The 13901-nt window shown below is 39.1% G+C and overlaps 1 protein-coding gene across 5 annotated transcripts in view; it reads right to left on the reverse strand.

Annotated features, from left to right (window-relative positions):
- ryr3 (ryanodine receptor 3) overlaps nucleotides 1–13901 on the reverse strand; it is a 358203-nt gene that overhangs the window by 143340 nt on the left and 200962 nt on the right. For all 5 annotated transcript variants that reach the window (XM_033026930.1, XM_033026931.1, XM_033026929.1 and 2 more), the window contains 5 exons: nucleotides 13250–13328; nucleotides 9884–9973; nucleotides 6504–6641; nucleotides 3223–3288; nucleotides 941–1016 (listed from right to left, as the gene is read on the reverse strand). In XM_033026930.1, the coding sequence (XP_032882821.1) occupies nucleotides 941–1016; nucleotides 3223–3288; nucleotides 6504–6641; nucleotides 9884–9973; nucleotides 13250–13328 (449 nt within the window). The remainder of the gene's footprint in view (nucleotides 1–940; nucleotides 1017–3222; nucleotides 3289–6503; nucleotides 6642–9883; nucleotides 9974–13249; nucleotides 13329–13901) is intronic.

Genomic DNA, 13901 nt, shown 5'->3' on the forward strand with positions numbered 1-13901 from the left:
AGACAATGTGAATCTGGGGGTTATGAAGAATTGAGATGTATCAGTTTATTTTCCATATTTTTGAGTAATGTGTGAACAACTGCTGTAATTTTTCTAGATATTCCCAACAAATCCCATGAGCAAGATATTTAACTTGCTGCAGCAATGAGGTCAGCATCCAGAACTGCATTACAACCACCAAAGCAAATTTTAATTATATATATTTGCTTCTAAGAATGTCACTATTGGAATAGTTATGTATGGTGTTCCATTATTGAACTTTTGTATACACTTTAGTTATTGAAAAACAAATGGAGTTTTGTCACTAAGCAAAAATACTTGGCTGAAGATTTAGATATTAAATTATAACCACTGAAAGGTTCAGAGGGATCTGGGCCTAACGTGGGCTGGTGGGACTAGTGTAAATGGGCCATCCTGGTCAGCATGGACAGGTTGGACCAAAGGGCCTGTTTTTTATGCTGTATGACCCCACGACACAGTCCTATTTTAATGCCATGCAATGCCTTGAATTATTTGGCACAAAGCAAACTGCTGGCACACTTAAAAGCCCAAAATTAGTCTTCACTTCAAAAATTCAGTTCTGTCTGTCAATTTTAACAAATTTTGAAACCAGAGTACAATTCACAGCCGTAACTGCATGTTTGACATGGTGAATGATGGCAAATCTCCAACTCCACTTTCCTCATTATACAAAATGATGAAATGGGGTGTTGTCATTGGCACCCCAATACATAAAGACATATAAAACAATACATATAAAACATATACAATACGCATAAAACAATTCCAAAGCTTTAGCTGCAAGGTCATCAACCTTAAACTCCAATTAAGTTTCTGGCTTCATAGATATCCTATGAGTTGCTGAGTGTTTTCACAATTTTTGTTGTTACTCAGATTTTCAGCATCTGCTGTTTTTGCTTTGCAAGATTCCCAGACTCACCTTTGCTTTCTAATTCGATTTTCCTCTTTTTTGCCCAAATATTATAATAGTTCTCTGCCAAGAGCTCTGCCATTGCCTGGATGAGAAACCAACAGCCACAGATTTTCATTGCATTAATTATTAATTTTGATGCAAAAGCAGATTGATAATTTAATACATGTAGTTCAAGAGAGATAAAAAAGAAAAGTCAAATCTATTCCCTAAATTATACTGTAACAGCTTGTTGCTCTTCCGAAGAAGCAACATGATTAAAATGCATATGTACATCATCCTGTGCATGTGAGTATGTGTGAGACAGTGTGCATGTGTGCACATACACTTAATTTTGTGAGGAAATGTTGATAAGCACCAAGCATTCATGCCATTGTTTACCTGGCTAAATGTCAGGATACATGTGCAAACATGATAAATCCTTCTTAGCTCGGGTGTTTGACTCTGTACAGTTCAGATCCATTTATTTTGATGAAAAACGGTTGAAAGGGATTAATTAAAGGTTGCCTACTTGGTGGTTTAAAAACCAGTTTGAGACGATTTACATTTATTTTAAAAGGTCCAATAATATAATTTCAAGCATTCAAATCTTATGTACATATGCAAACAGATTGGTCTTCAGTTAGAATTATTGAGCTTAACCTGGACTGAAAACTGGTAAATAGATACACACTGACATTACCAATGAGAACTTCTCCCATCCTATAGTACTAATTGAGGTTGAGGTCAATACAGTGATGAATGGAAGTTCACATGTATTATGTTTAAAATGAAGAGATACACTGAATAATATTCCACACAGATCAAAATTGGAATCGTTTAGTTTGGAACAGCCAGTTCTGGCATTCATCCCCATAACCCACTTCTATATACAACACGGATGGCCAATAGACAAAAGCTAAAGTAATTTAGCCAGCCTTAACATTCATTCTAATTTGACTTCACATCATAACACTGACTCCTTTGCATTGTGCCAAGCACAAAATGCAAATTCCGATGAACAATTTGCAACATTCATTAATTTATTGGGATTGGAATTTATTGGGCATCTTTGGTTGAGAATAAAATACAGGTATTTGTAAGAAAAGAGTGAATTACTTTGGAAATGTTCCATCAAACATCCAAGTTAGAAAACAATAGTGGATGAAACCTTATTTACAGTGAAGAGTGATATTTAACATGAACATAGAAATATAGAAACAGAAAATAGGTGCCGGAGTAGGCCATTCGGCCCTTCGAGCCAGCACTGCCATTCAATATGATCATGGCTGATCATCCAAAATCAGTACCCCGTTCCTGCTTTTTTCCCCCATATCCCTTGATTCCGTTAACCCTAAGAGTTAATCTAACTCCCTCTTGAAAACATCCAGTGAACGGGCCTCCACTGCCTTCTATGGCAGAGAATTCCACAGATTCACAACTCTCTGGGCGAAAAAGTTTTTCCTCAGCTAAATGGCCTACCCCTTATTCTTAAACTGTGACTCCTAGTTCTGGACTCCCCCAATATCGGGAACATGTTTCCTGCATCTAGCCTGTCCAAACCCTTAAGAATTTTATATTTTTCTGTAAGATCCTTTCTCATCCTTCTATTCCAGTGAATAAAAGCCCAGTCGGCTCATTTTTTCCTCATATGTATGTCAGTTCTGCCATCCCGGAAATTAACCTGGTGAACCAACGCTTCCATCCCTTAACAGCAAGAATGTCCTTCCTCAAGTTAGGAGACCAAAACTGCACACAACACTCCAAGGGTGATCTCACCAGGGCCCTGTAGAACTGCTGAAGGACCTCCTTGCCCCTAAATTCAAATCCTCTCGCAATGACGGCCAACATGCCATTAGCTTTCTTCACTGCCTGCTGTACCTGCGTGCTTACATTCGGTGACGTATGTACAAGGACACCCAGGGCTCGTTGAACCTCACCTTTTCCTAACCTGACACCATTCTGATAATAATCTGCCTTTCGTTTCTTCCCACCAAAGTGGATAGCCTCACATTTATCCACATTATACTACATTTGCCATGCACCTGTCCCCTCACCCAACCTGTCCAAGTCACCCTGCAGCCTCATAGCAACCTCCTTGCAGCTCACTCTGCCATCCACCTTTGTGTCATCCGCAAACGGAGATTTTACATTTAATTCCCTCGTCTAAATCATTAATATATATTGTAAACAACTGGGGTCCCAGCACAGAGCCTTGCGGCACCCCACTCGTCATTGTATTTTATAAGAGAAGATGAGCAGCAGACAGTTACCAATTAGTAAATTACAAAGTCTAATCAAAAGCTACTGACCTGATTCTCTCTGGAGAGAAAAGCATTTGACAGGTCAGCTGGAACAGGGGAGTACCCCCCTGAACTCTGCAAGAAATAATTCAAGAAATTATTACCAACATTTAAAAAAATTGAAATAATTATATTAAAAGCCTTGGTAAAAATATTTATACTAACAACAAAACAGGTGAGCACTGTTCTCCCACTGGATTTGAATTAGTTCCCAGGGGAGTAATTCCATTAGTTCCATTATAATTTCTTCTGTACCCATGCATCTAATTTCCTTTGGATTCCTGCTTATTTTCTCACACAAACTCTCCTTTAATTCTCTTTGTCATTACCTGCACCCAGGGGTAAGTTTCAGTGGTCAATTAAAATACCAGCACATCTTTAGAATGTGGGAGGAAACCAGTGCAACACGAAAAAAAATCCAAGCAGTTATGGAAAAATCATGCAAACGCCATACTGACAGCACCCAAGGTCAGGGTCAATCCCTTACCCCTGGACCAATGAGCCATTTGTTTCACTAATGACATTCACCTTTAGTTATACGATATGAAACAGTTTTATCAATGTCGTTAGCTACAATCGTCTTGCAATTTGCAGGCAGGCACTTGGATGCAATGAGACATGACATAACTGTAGATCTGGTTAGGCTAGGAATAAGGAGGAGCTCAAAATATTAACTGTAATTTATGCTTCAATGTCTTCCACGGAAGATGGCCAAATTGATAGGATGGCCAGATGTTGCACGGAAAAAAACGATAAAACAGGAAAAACAGCAAAACAAAAGGCCTCGTAAGTACATACGTAGATACATAGACAATAGGTGCAGGAGTAGGCCATTCGGCTCTTCGAGCCAGCACCGCAATTCAATGTGATCATGGCTGATCATCCACAATCAGTACCCCGTTCCTGCCTTCTCCTCATTTCCCTTGATTCCGCTAGCCCGAAGAGCTCTACCTAACTAGCTTTTGAATGCATCCAGTGAATTGGCTTCCACTGCCTTCTGATGCAGATAATTCCACAAATTCACAACTCTCTGGGTGAAAAGGTTTTTCCTCATCTCAGTTCTAAATGCCTACCCCTTATTCTTAAACTGTGGCCCCTGATTCTGGACTCCTACAACATCGGGAACATGTTTCCTGCATCTAGCGTGCCCAATCCCTTAACAATTTTATATGTTTCTATAAGATATCCTCTCATCCTTCTAAATTCCAGTGAATACAAGATCAGTCGCTCCATTCTTCAATCATATGCCAGTCCCGCCATCCCGGGAATTAACCTTGTGAACTGACACTGCACTCCCTCAATAGCAAGAATATCCTTCCTCAAATTAGGAGAACAAATCTGAACACAATACTCCAGGTGTGGTCTCACCAGGGCACTGTACAACTGCAGAAGGACCTCTCTACTCAACTCCTCTCGCTATGAAGGCCAACATGCCATTAGCTTTCTTCACTGCCTGCTGTACCTGCATGCTTACTTCAGTGACTGATGTACAAGGTCACCCAGGTCTCGTTGTTCTTCCGCTTTTCCTAATATGACACCATTCAGATAATAATCTGCCTTCCTGTTCTTGCCACCAAAGTGGAGAGCCTCATATTTATCCCCATTATACTGCATTTGCCATGCATCTGCCCACTCACCCAACCTTTCCAAGTCACCCTGCATCCTCGTAGCATCCTCTTCACAGTTCACCCTGCCACCCAGCTTTGTGAAATCTGCAAATTTGCTAATGTTACTTTTAATTCTTTCATCTAAATCATTAATGTATATTGTAAATAGCTGTGGTCCCAGCACCGAGCCTTGCGGCACCCCACTAGTCACTGCCTGCAATTCTGAAAGGGACCCGCTAATCCCTACTCTTTGTTTCCTGTCTGTCAACCAATTTTCTATCAATGTCAATACCCTACCACCAATATCATGTACTCTGATTTTGCCCACTAATCTCCTGTGTGGGACCTTATCAAAGGCTTTCTGAAAGTCCAGGTACACTACATCCTCTGTCTCTACATTGTCCATTATAATTGTTACATCCTCAAAAAAATTCCAGAAGATTTGTCTAGCATGATTTACCCATGACTTGGACCGATCCTGTTACTGCTATCCAAATGCTCTCCATAAGAGTTCTATCTAACTTACATCTTTAATAATCGACTCCAGCATCTTCCCCACCACTGATGTCAGGCTAACTGGTCTATAGATCCCTGCTTTCTCTCTCCCTCCATTCTTAAAAAGTGGGATTACATTAGCTACCCTCCAAACCCAGAATCTATAGAACATTGGAAAATGATCACCAATGCACCCACGATTTGTCGAGCCACCTCCTTGAGTACCCTGGGATACAGACCATCAGGCCATGGGGATTTATCTGCCTTCAGTCCCAGCAGTCTATCCAACACCATTTCCTGATTAATGTGAATTTCTTTCAGTTCCTCCATCACCCTAGGTCCTCTGTCCCCTAGTACATCTGGGAGATTGTTTGTTTCTTCCTTAGTGAAGACAGAACTAAAGTACTTGTTCAACTTGTATGCCATTTCCTTGTTCCCCATAATAAATTCACCTGTTTATGTCTTCAAAGGACCCACATGTGTTCAAGGCAACATGATGGAAGGAAGAGACTAACGTTGATTATGACATGAATAATGAAAGATATTTAGACTCATGTGGGAGAGGAGAGGTCCAATATAGCAAGGGAGAGTGATGAGGGAAAGAAGGGAAGAAATATCAAGATCATTATGAATGGCCAATGCTTTTACTGAGCAACTGGGATAAAATCTCTATTCCTCCTAGCCTACTTACAGTGGAGCTATCTGCTCCCATCTTTGTTTCATTTCTGGTTTCTCAACTCTGGGGGAAGCAAAGGCATGCAGAAAATCTGCAGGATTTAAATCAACCTCACAGTTGCAATGTGGGCACCTGGGTGGAATAAAGTGCACTATGGAAGAAATACCAACTGGTGTGCATCCTTTTTTATTTTTAATCTCACCATCCATCACTTCTGAGATAGCTCTCACTTCCCAGCTTGTAGTGTTAACATCACTACTATTATCTTGGAATAAAGTGGGAATCATTGGTCGAATTGCACATTCATTTAGCAAGATAAAAGATATACATTCATGAAATTTCTCTACAGCAAAAAAATGGTGTAGAGGTTACTGGCTAAAAGGGTATGATCAAGTTGAACATACAATGAAAAGCCACATGAATAACTGAAATCACATATGCATTCTGCGAAGATTTTCATGAACAAGTCATTGGAACAGCTTCAATAGCCCGAACAGGACAAGTGACTGTACCTGAGAAACCTTACGCAGTTTCTCACTTTCAAGGTGCTGCATCATAGCCTCACTCTCTTTTGTCCTTTCAATGTTCCAGTTCAAAGCCAGCATGATCCGGAAAGATTCCTTGGTTGGCCAACGATACAATTCCTTTTCCTGTGTTTCAAGAATTGTTCATGTCACTAATTTTAAAACTGTTTTGGAAACATGCAGAAAAAAATTAAACAAAGGCAACTTTCTAAGAAAGCACAATATTCATGGACTTGCTGCAGTACTACATATGCATAAAAAGAAAATTAGAATTTAAAACATTGAAGGTTATGTTATTGTATGATTCCAGATACAATGATACACGTACAGTCAAACCCATAGTTTTGATAGGCATGTATCTGAACTTTAAATAATGATCCCAATGAGTGAACTCGCATGGTTGTCTGCTTCACATTTACTTGGATATCTTCCTGCTGACGCTTGCTGCTGTGAAAACCATGCCCTCTCTGCTGCTGCACACTATGGTACTGGAAACTTAACAAGAAACTCTACCCTTCATGTTGCTGCACGCGGCTGTGCCAAGAACCTGACACTAATCTCTGATCTCCGCTGGTGCTCTCACAGCAATGAATCATCTATGCTCAGCATAAGAATGGCTGGCAAGAATGGTATTTGGCAAGTTGGTGCAAGCAGGACTGCTGCTGAGCACTGAGATTTGCAGTTCAGGGGCATGCCCTGCCATGACAATGTTGTGCTTGTTACCAGAGAGAACCCTTTGGGCTTGGAAGAGCTTGTAGAGCCAAACAAAAAGATGGGGAGAAAACATCTTTCCTCACATGCCAGAAGAAGAGATGATAGGAATCAGTCAACACATGGTGCAGGTACTCTCACTATCCCACCAATGGCCCACATCCAATTTGCTAGGAAGAGTGTAGCCTAAGTCAAGGTCAATTTTTATAAACGAGAACAGGGGATATTCAGATTGGCCGATTAAGAGCACAATAACCAATCAGTGCTCTGTAAGATAGCACTCAGTGGGCAGCAATTATTTTGTTTAAATATTATTTTGGAATGAAAAAATGTTTTCTAATCTCTGTACTAGTCCCTATCTCCCTATCTAGCATTGACTTCATGCCTTAACATACATGGTTTCGACCTACATGATGTATCAATGTGTAACCTGGACGTGACTGAATTTACTAAGAATGATCTTCTTTCCAAATAAACATTATAATGTTCAAATATTGAGTCATCCGATATATCATATGATGCAATGAACAGCACAGCACACTGCAAAAATGGGATGATTAACAACAGTTGCCCTTTTGCGAAGAATCGTGTAAAACAATTGTATCAAAATTCATTGATCCCAAGCTCATAGGAGTGGTGTAATGCACAAACTAATAGTATCAAAAAGAAAATGCTAAACTACAAGTGAACTGCAAAAAGCCATGCAGCCTTTCATGGTAACCCAGTGTATAAATGTAAACCATTAAAAGATTTGCTTAAAATAGTAGTTCAAAAAATGGACAAAATTATTCAGTGGTAAATTATTTTGTGATAATACTCTATTTCAGAAAATCTAAATTTAAGGAAATAAAAACTTTTAAAGGGGACAGAGAAATCTTCTATCTAAAGTGGTTAACTTTCAAAATGCAGAACACTGAAAAATATTCTAAAAATGTGGGCTATAAATATGAGATTTAATCTTACTATCATAATACCTACTTTAATATTACTACCGGCATACAGTAGTAAAAATAGTTGAACATTTACATGAAGCAAAATAGATCTGTGTATTTTAGAAATCTCCATCAAACGCGTAAATGAAAGTAGATTCAGAAATCTGGCACACCTACTCAAATATTGGCATCATCCAGAAGCACCTTGTGTCCTCAACCTGTGCTCACAGGCGTTCAAGATCAAAATAAATCGCGACAACCCCAGTGTTATAGCATTTCATGTAACATAAATTCACCCTGAGAAATTCACAAAACACTACCCACTGAAGATTTCATCCTATATTTCACGTTATTTGTGATTAAAGGTTTAAAAATGCCAACTTTCACAAGATTATTACATATTCTGATTCATATTAATTCCCCTCTAGGCAGAGATCACTTTCACTGAACATTTTATGCATTATTTCTCGACATTACTTAAAATTAAAAAAAATCAAATTACTTTGAATTTCAAAACGACCTGATAACATCATGCAGTACTTAATCATGCAGTACTGTGGAGGAATAAGATTTGGATATGACATCATGGCGTGGCTTGGATAGCAGTCACAGCCCAACCCCTCCTTTGTGGCATCCTTTCTAGTTTAAAGATATGTGAGCAGACAACTGCAAAGTGATATGCTCTTTATTTGCAGGGCACTTTCTGAGTCTTTGTCATGTGTGGAGGTGCAGATGACATGGCCAGCTCTTATACTGGCTTCATAAAGTAACCAACAGCTTTTACTGCACTCTGTCAAGCCACCATCTTTAACCCATAACACCACTTTTTGCCGTTGAACCCAGATCTTCAAATCCCATCACATTTCCTGATATCTCCACTTGCTAAACCCTTTCCCAATCCACAACATTTGTCCCCCCCCCCCCCTTCTTGAATTCTGGAAATTCAACCACTTTGTATTGCAGGAATCACCAGTGCTCATCGATTAGTTTTATTCTACAATTTGTCTGTAGCAGACGTTTAGAACACATAATTTCTAAGATAATTCCTACAAATAATGGAGGCCCCCCGAGACTGCAGATGGTATAATTTGGAACAATAAACAAACTGCTCAGGGTACTCAGAGGGCTGGGCAGCATCTGTGGAGGCAAAGGGATAATCAATATTTCAAGAAAAGACAATGCTGGAGTAACTCAGCGGCTCAGGCAACATCTCTGGAGAATATGGATAGGCAACATTTTGGGTTGGGATCCTTCTTCAGATTCCTGACCTGAAAGATGGCCTATCAATATTCTCCAGAGATCTGCCTGACCCGCTGAGTTACTCTGACACTTTGCCTCTATTTTTTTGTCAACCAATATCTGCAGTTTCTTGTGTCGAAAATTGAGATTTCAGGTCAAGACCCTGCATCAGGATTAGTTCTGAATTAAGAAAGTCATGGAGTCTTCCATGAGACAAAGAAGAAAAGGGTGGGGAAGGGAAGATATGATTTGGTGGTCTCACTTTCGCAGAGGCTGCCTGATCCGCTAAGTTCCTCCAGCAATTTGTTTCTCGACCCTACAAATATATATTTTTTACCTGATATGAAATACAGACTTTCCGAAATGATATCTTCATTAGCAAAAGTTCAAGAGCTCAGATGGAAGTTGCCTAGAGGCAAAGGCTTCATTGTAACACTTCCAATGTTTCATGAAAACAATGCTACAAACAGTTGTAAAATCGCTTACCCTTTCTGTTAAGGTTTTATAGGGTCTCAATAATGGATGAGTCTTCATGTTTTCATTGATTGTATCACTATATGTCCATTCATTTTGAATCTGTAAACAAGCAGCAAAACGAAATCTCATTTGCTGAAATATACAGACATTATGTACTTTTGACAATAGTTCCTCATCATCATGGCTTCAATATCTTTTTCTTAAATTTTAATATTACTTCTCACTTTACTTCAATTTACAAAAATACTCATCTCAAGTTTAACCAGGAAGTTAATTTTTTTTTAAATATAGTTATACATTTTCAGGATGTTGGCACTCCTGACTAAGCTGGCATTCATTGTTCATCCCTAAATGCCCTAAAAAAAACAGTAGTGAGCCATCTCTTGAACCACTGCAATCCTTCTGGTGTAGGTTCCCCATAATACTCGGTTGGGAGTTCCAGGATTTCAACTCAGCAATGTTTAAAGAATTCATATTTTTAAGTCAGGATGATGTGTCACTTGGAGGAAAGTCAATTGGTTCCCATGCTCCTGCTGTCCTTATTTTTGGTGGTGTAGGTCTACAATTGTGAGATTCTGTTGAAATAGTGTAGCCACGTAACTGGAGCGCATTTTGGATATAATGCACATTGCAGTGACTGTGCATTGACGGTGGTGGGAATATCAAGGGAGTTTATTAATTAATTTGTCATTTAATATGAACAATATATCAAGTGGGCTTTGGTGTCCTGGAAGGTCCTACAGGTTTTGAGTGTTATTGAAGCTGCACTTCTCCAGGCAAATAGAGGGCATGCATTCACATCCATAATCTGTACTGTGTGAATTTTTTATTTTATGCTTTTGGTATATCACTTCTTCGAGCAGATCAAGCAATGCCTATGTCTTCAAAAGCCACGTAGATTTTCTGTACGGCTGGATTCTCGTATATTGTGTACACTGTTAACAGATTACAAAGCCCAGAATTTCACCTTAGAATTCTACAAACTTTAGAGGAAACCATGTCAGTGAATAGTTAACTTAAACTGGGCTTGTTGGTGGCAATTAATGATTAATAAACTGCACATGAATACCTGCATTATACATAACTTAAATAAACAGAAAATGGTGTGAACATCCACAGCTTAGATGTCACTATGATTAAACAACATGCAAAGCCCTCAACCTCATGGGAGTGTTAACTTGATAAAGGAAAGAAAGTTTTGTACTTTTCAAATGTCTGCTTAATCTCGAAGCAATATTTAACATTTTATTCAACATATTGCTTAGTGTCACTTAGTGTTTTAAAAACCATATACAAAAGGGTCTTGCACTTAAAAGCCATCAGTTCAAGGCTGTGAGGTTTTGTGGGTGCATTTGTGTGGACTATTTTGAATGAAGGCCCAAGTCCCAAACATTTCTACAAATAATGGAACAACAGTGCTCGATATGGAGTCTAGTTAGAGATGAAAATTTTGCTGCAGATTTTAGATCTCTTAGTTTGGGAATTCTACCAGCCAGACTTAAGTTCAGCAGACCCATTTTGTAATGGCGAGAAAGGAGCTAAGGAGTCAAGAGCAAGTACGAGATAACTTCATTTTTTATTTAAGTTGACTTTACTGCATTTAAATAGTTTTTAATTGTTTCCTAGTGCTTATGTGGTTCATTTTTTTCTATATCTAATTTTAATATTTAATAGTGTTTATTTTAATAGACTGTTTCTGAATGGCTACAAATGTCAGTGTTTCATTGTCCGTGATAGCTCTGACAATCAGTGAACCTGGAAGTGAGGATTAACGAGGTTATAAAGTATTTCTTTGTCACATCCTGTCAGCATTGGTGGCAAGGAATTATTGCACTGGGCCTTATGGGCCTGTCCCTCTTAGGCGATTTTTTAGGCGACTGCAGGAGATTATGCAGTTGCCAATTGTTTGCGGGTGGTTGCCGGGAAGTCGCCTTCATGGTCGTGAGGAGTTCCCGCATTCTGGGAACTAGTCATGGCCTCATTATGGTCGCAGGGAATGTTTCAACATGTTGAAAAATTAGTGGCGACTAGAATGAAGCCACCATGGAGAGTAGCGAGAATTCTCGAGCCGTAGGTGGGTCGCCAGGAGGTCCTAGTCGGTTGCCAGGGGGTCGAAGGTTCTCGTAAGTTCTCGTAGGTTGTAGCCGGTGCTGACCGGTGAATTTCATTGGCTCATTGGGAAAAAAAAACCATAAGTAGAACCAAGGATAACTGACTGGTAATGTTAATGTCCGCCGAGCTGGTGTGTATCTCTGGCTTCTTAAAAGTTGTCTCCACTCCTTCTCCCCCACCCCCTCTCCGCTCCCCTCTTTTAAAGGACTTACCATGCACTGTGCTTAGCCATCTTAATTACCGCGCCAACCTTCCTGTTCATCACGGTGTGTGTCTGTATCACCTTGGCTTTGCACCGTGCAAATTTTTTAGACAGGGCTACACGCTTGCCCTGTCCCCCGCCTGCATAACGGGCTGGTGAAGGAAGCGATGCGTGTTTGTGTGTTCCACTCTGACAGTCGCCGTTCCAGTTGCCGGTTTTTCAGGCGACTGCCAGCAAAATTGCCTAAGTGGGACAGGCCCATAAATTTCCTAGTGCTTATAGGTGGTTTATTTTTTTTCTATTTCTTATTTTAATATTTAATAGTGTTTATTTTAACAGAGTGTTTCTGAATGGCTACAAATGTCAGTGTTTCATTGTCAGTGACAGCTCTGATAATCAGTGAACCTGGGTTTGAGGATTAACGAGGTTTTAAAGTATTGGCAAGGAATAATTGCACTGATGGCAAGGAATGATTGCACTGGGCCTTACTGATTAGCTGAGAACCTGTTTCCCACTGGACAACTGCACCAAGTAGTCTGTTCCATGTAAGAGTGGCTTTTTCCCGTGGACAGGGAAAAAGTTGGACCATTATAGATTAAAAATGAATTGAGCAGGTTTATTTCTGGACTGAAGTCAGAAAGTTACATCATAAAGCACTATTATACTCATACACTAAACCTATGTTAATTTAATTGTCCACACATTCCTAGCAACCCCCAGATTTTAATCTCCCACCTAAAAATGAGGGGCAATTTCCAGATTCCATCAATTTACTATTGCTCACATCTTTGAAACGTGGATGGAAATTGGTGCATCTGGAAGTAGCCCTCAAGGCCACAGAGAGGACTTGCAAACTCCACATGCAGTACGGAAGGGTCTCGGCAGCAGTGAGACAGCTCTACTAGTTGTTAACTTACAGTGAAACTCTTTGACAGAAGTATCAACCCAGCCTGAGCTGCTGAGAATTTCCATTTTCATTTTTTATTCTGACTTAAAACTAACATCCTAATTCTTCTCTGAAAATATTACGAAATATCCAAAATATGTCCTTAATATTTTACCTTCTCACAAGCCCACTTCTCATGTAGATGGTCTGCATATTTGTTCACAATGTACTCTAACTTCTCTGGAATTGAAATACTGTAACACAGAAGACATAATAAAAAAAGCCATATTAACTATATAATAAAATCTCTATTTTGAAAAGTAGGTACCATGTAAAAAAATGTCATAATATTTAGTAACAATGTCTAATGAAAATAATGAAATATTGCCAAATTGCCGCAGAACTACCAAATGTGGCCATGATCACTTTGCACCAGACAGTTTATTTACTGGAGTTACAAATTGTTTATTTTGTGGTATTGTGATATTCGGGGGTTCATTAATATTACAAATATATGTCAACCTTTAGTCAATAGGTAAATTTGGATTTAATATATACTCTGAAACAATTGCTTCAATTATGTAGCATATGCAAAATGCAATTATGTAGCAAAATGCAAGTTGTTTACATAAAACTGACACTACAATGCTGAGAACTATATTATGCATTCTGTATGTTCCCCTTTGCTCTACCTATTGCACTTGATTGTGTTATGTATAGTATTATCCGACCTGATTGGATAGCATGTAAAACAAAGTTTTTCACTGTATGACAGTTATAAACCAAAATATAAATGTCTTAAGTGAGGTTCATACCATCTCAATTAT

This window comes from Amblyraja radiata, chromosome 9 (assembly GCF_010909765.2).
Source record: "Amblyraja radiata isolate CabotCenter1 chromosome 9, sAmbRad1.1.pri, whole genome shotgun sequence".
Taxonomy (NCBI): Eukaryota; Metazoa; Chordata; class Chondrichthyes; order Rajiformes; family Rajidae; genus Amblyraja; species Amblyraja radiata.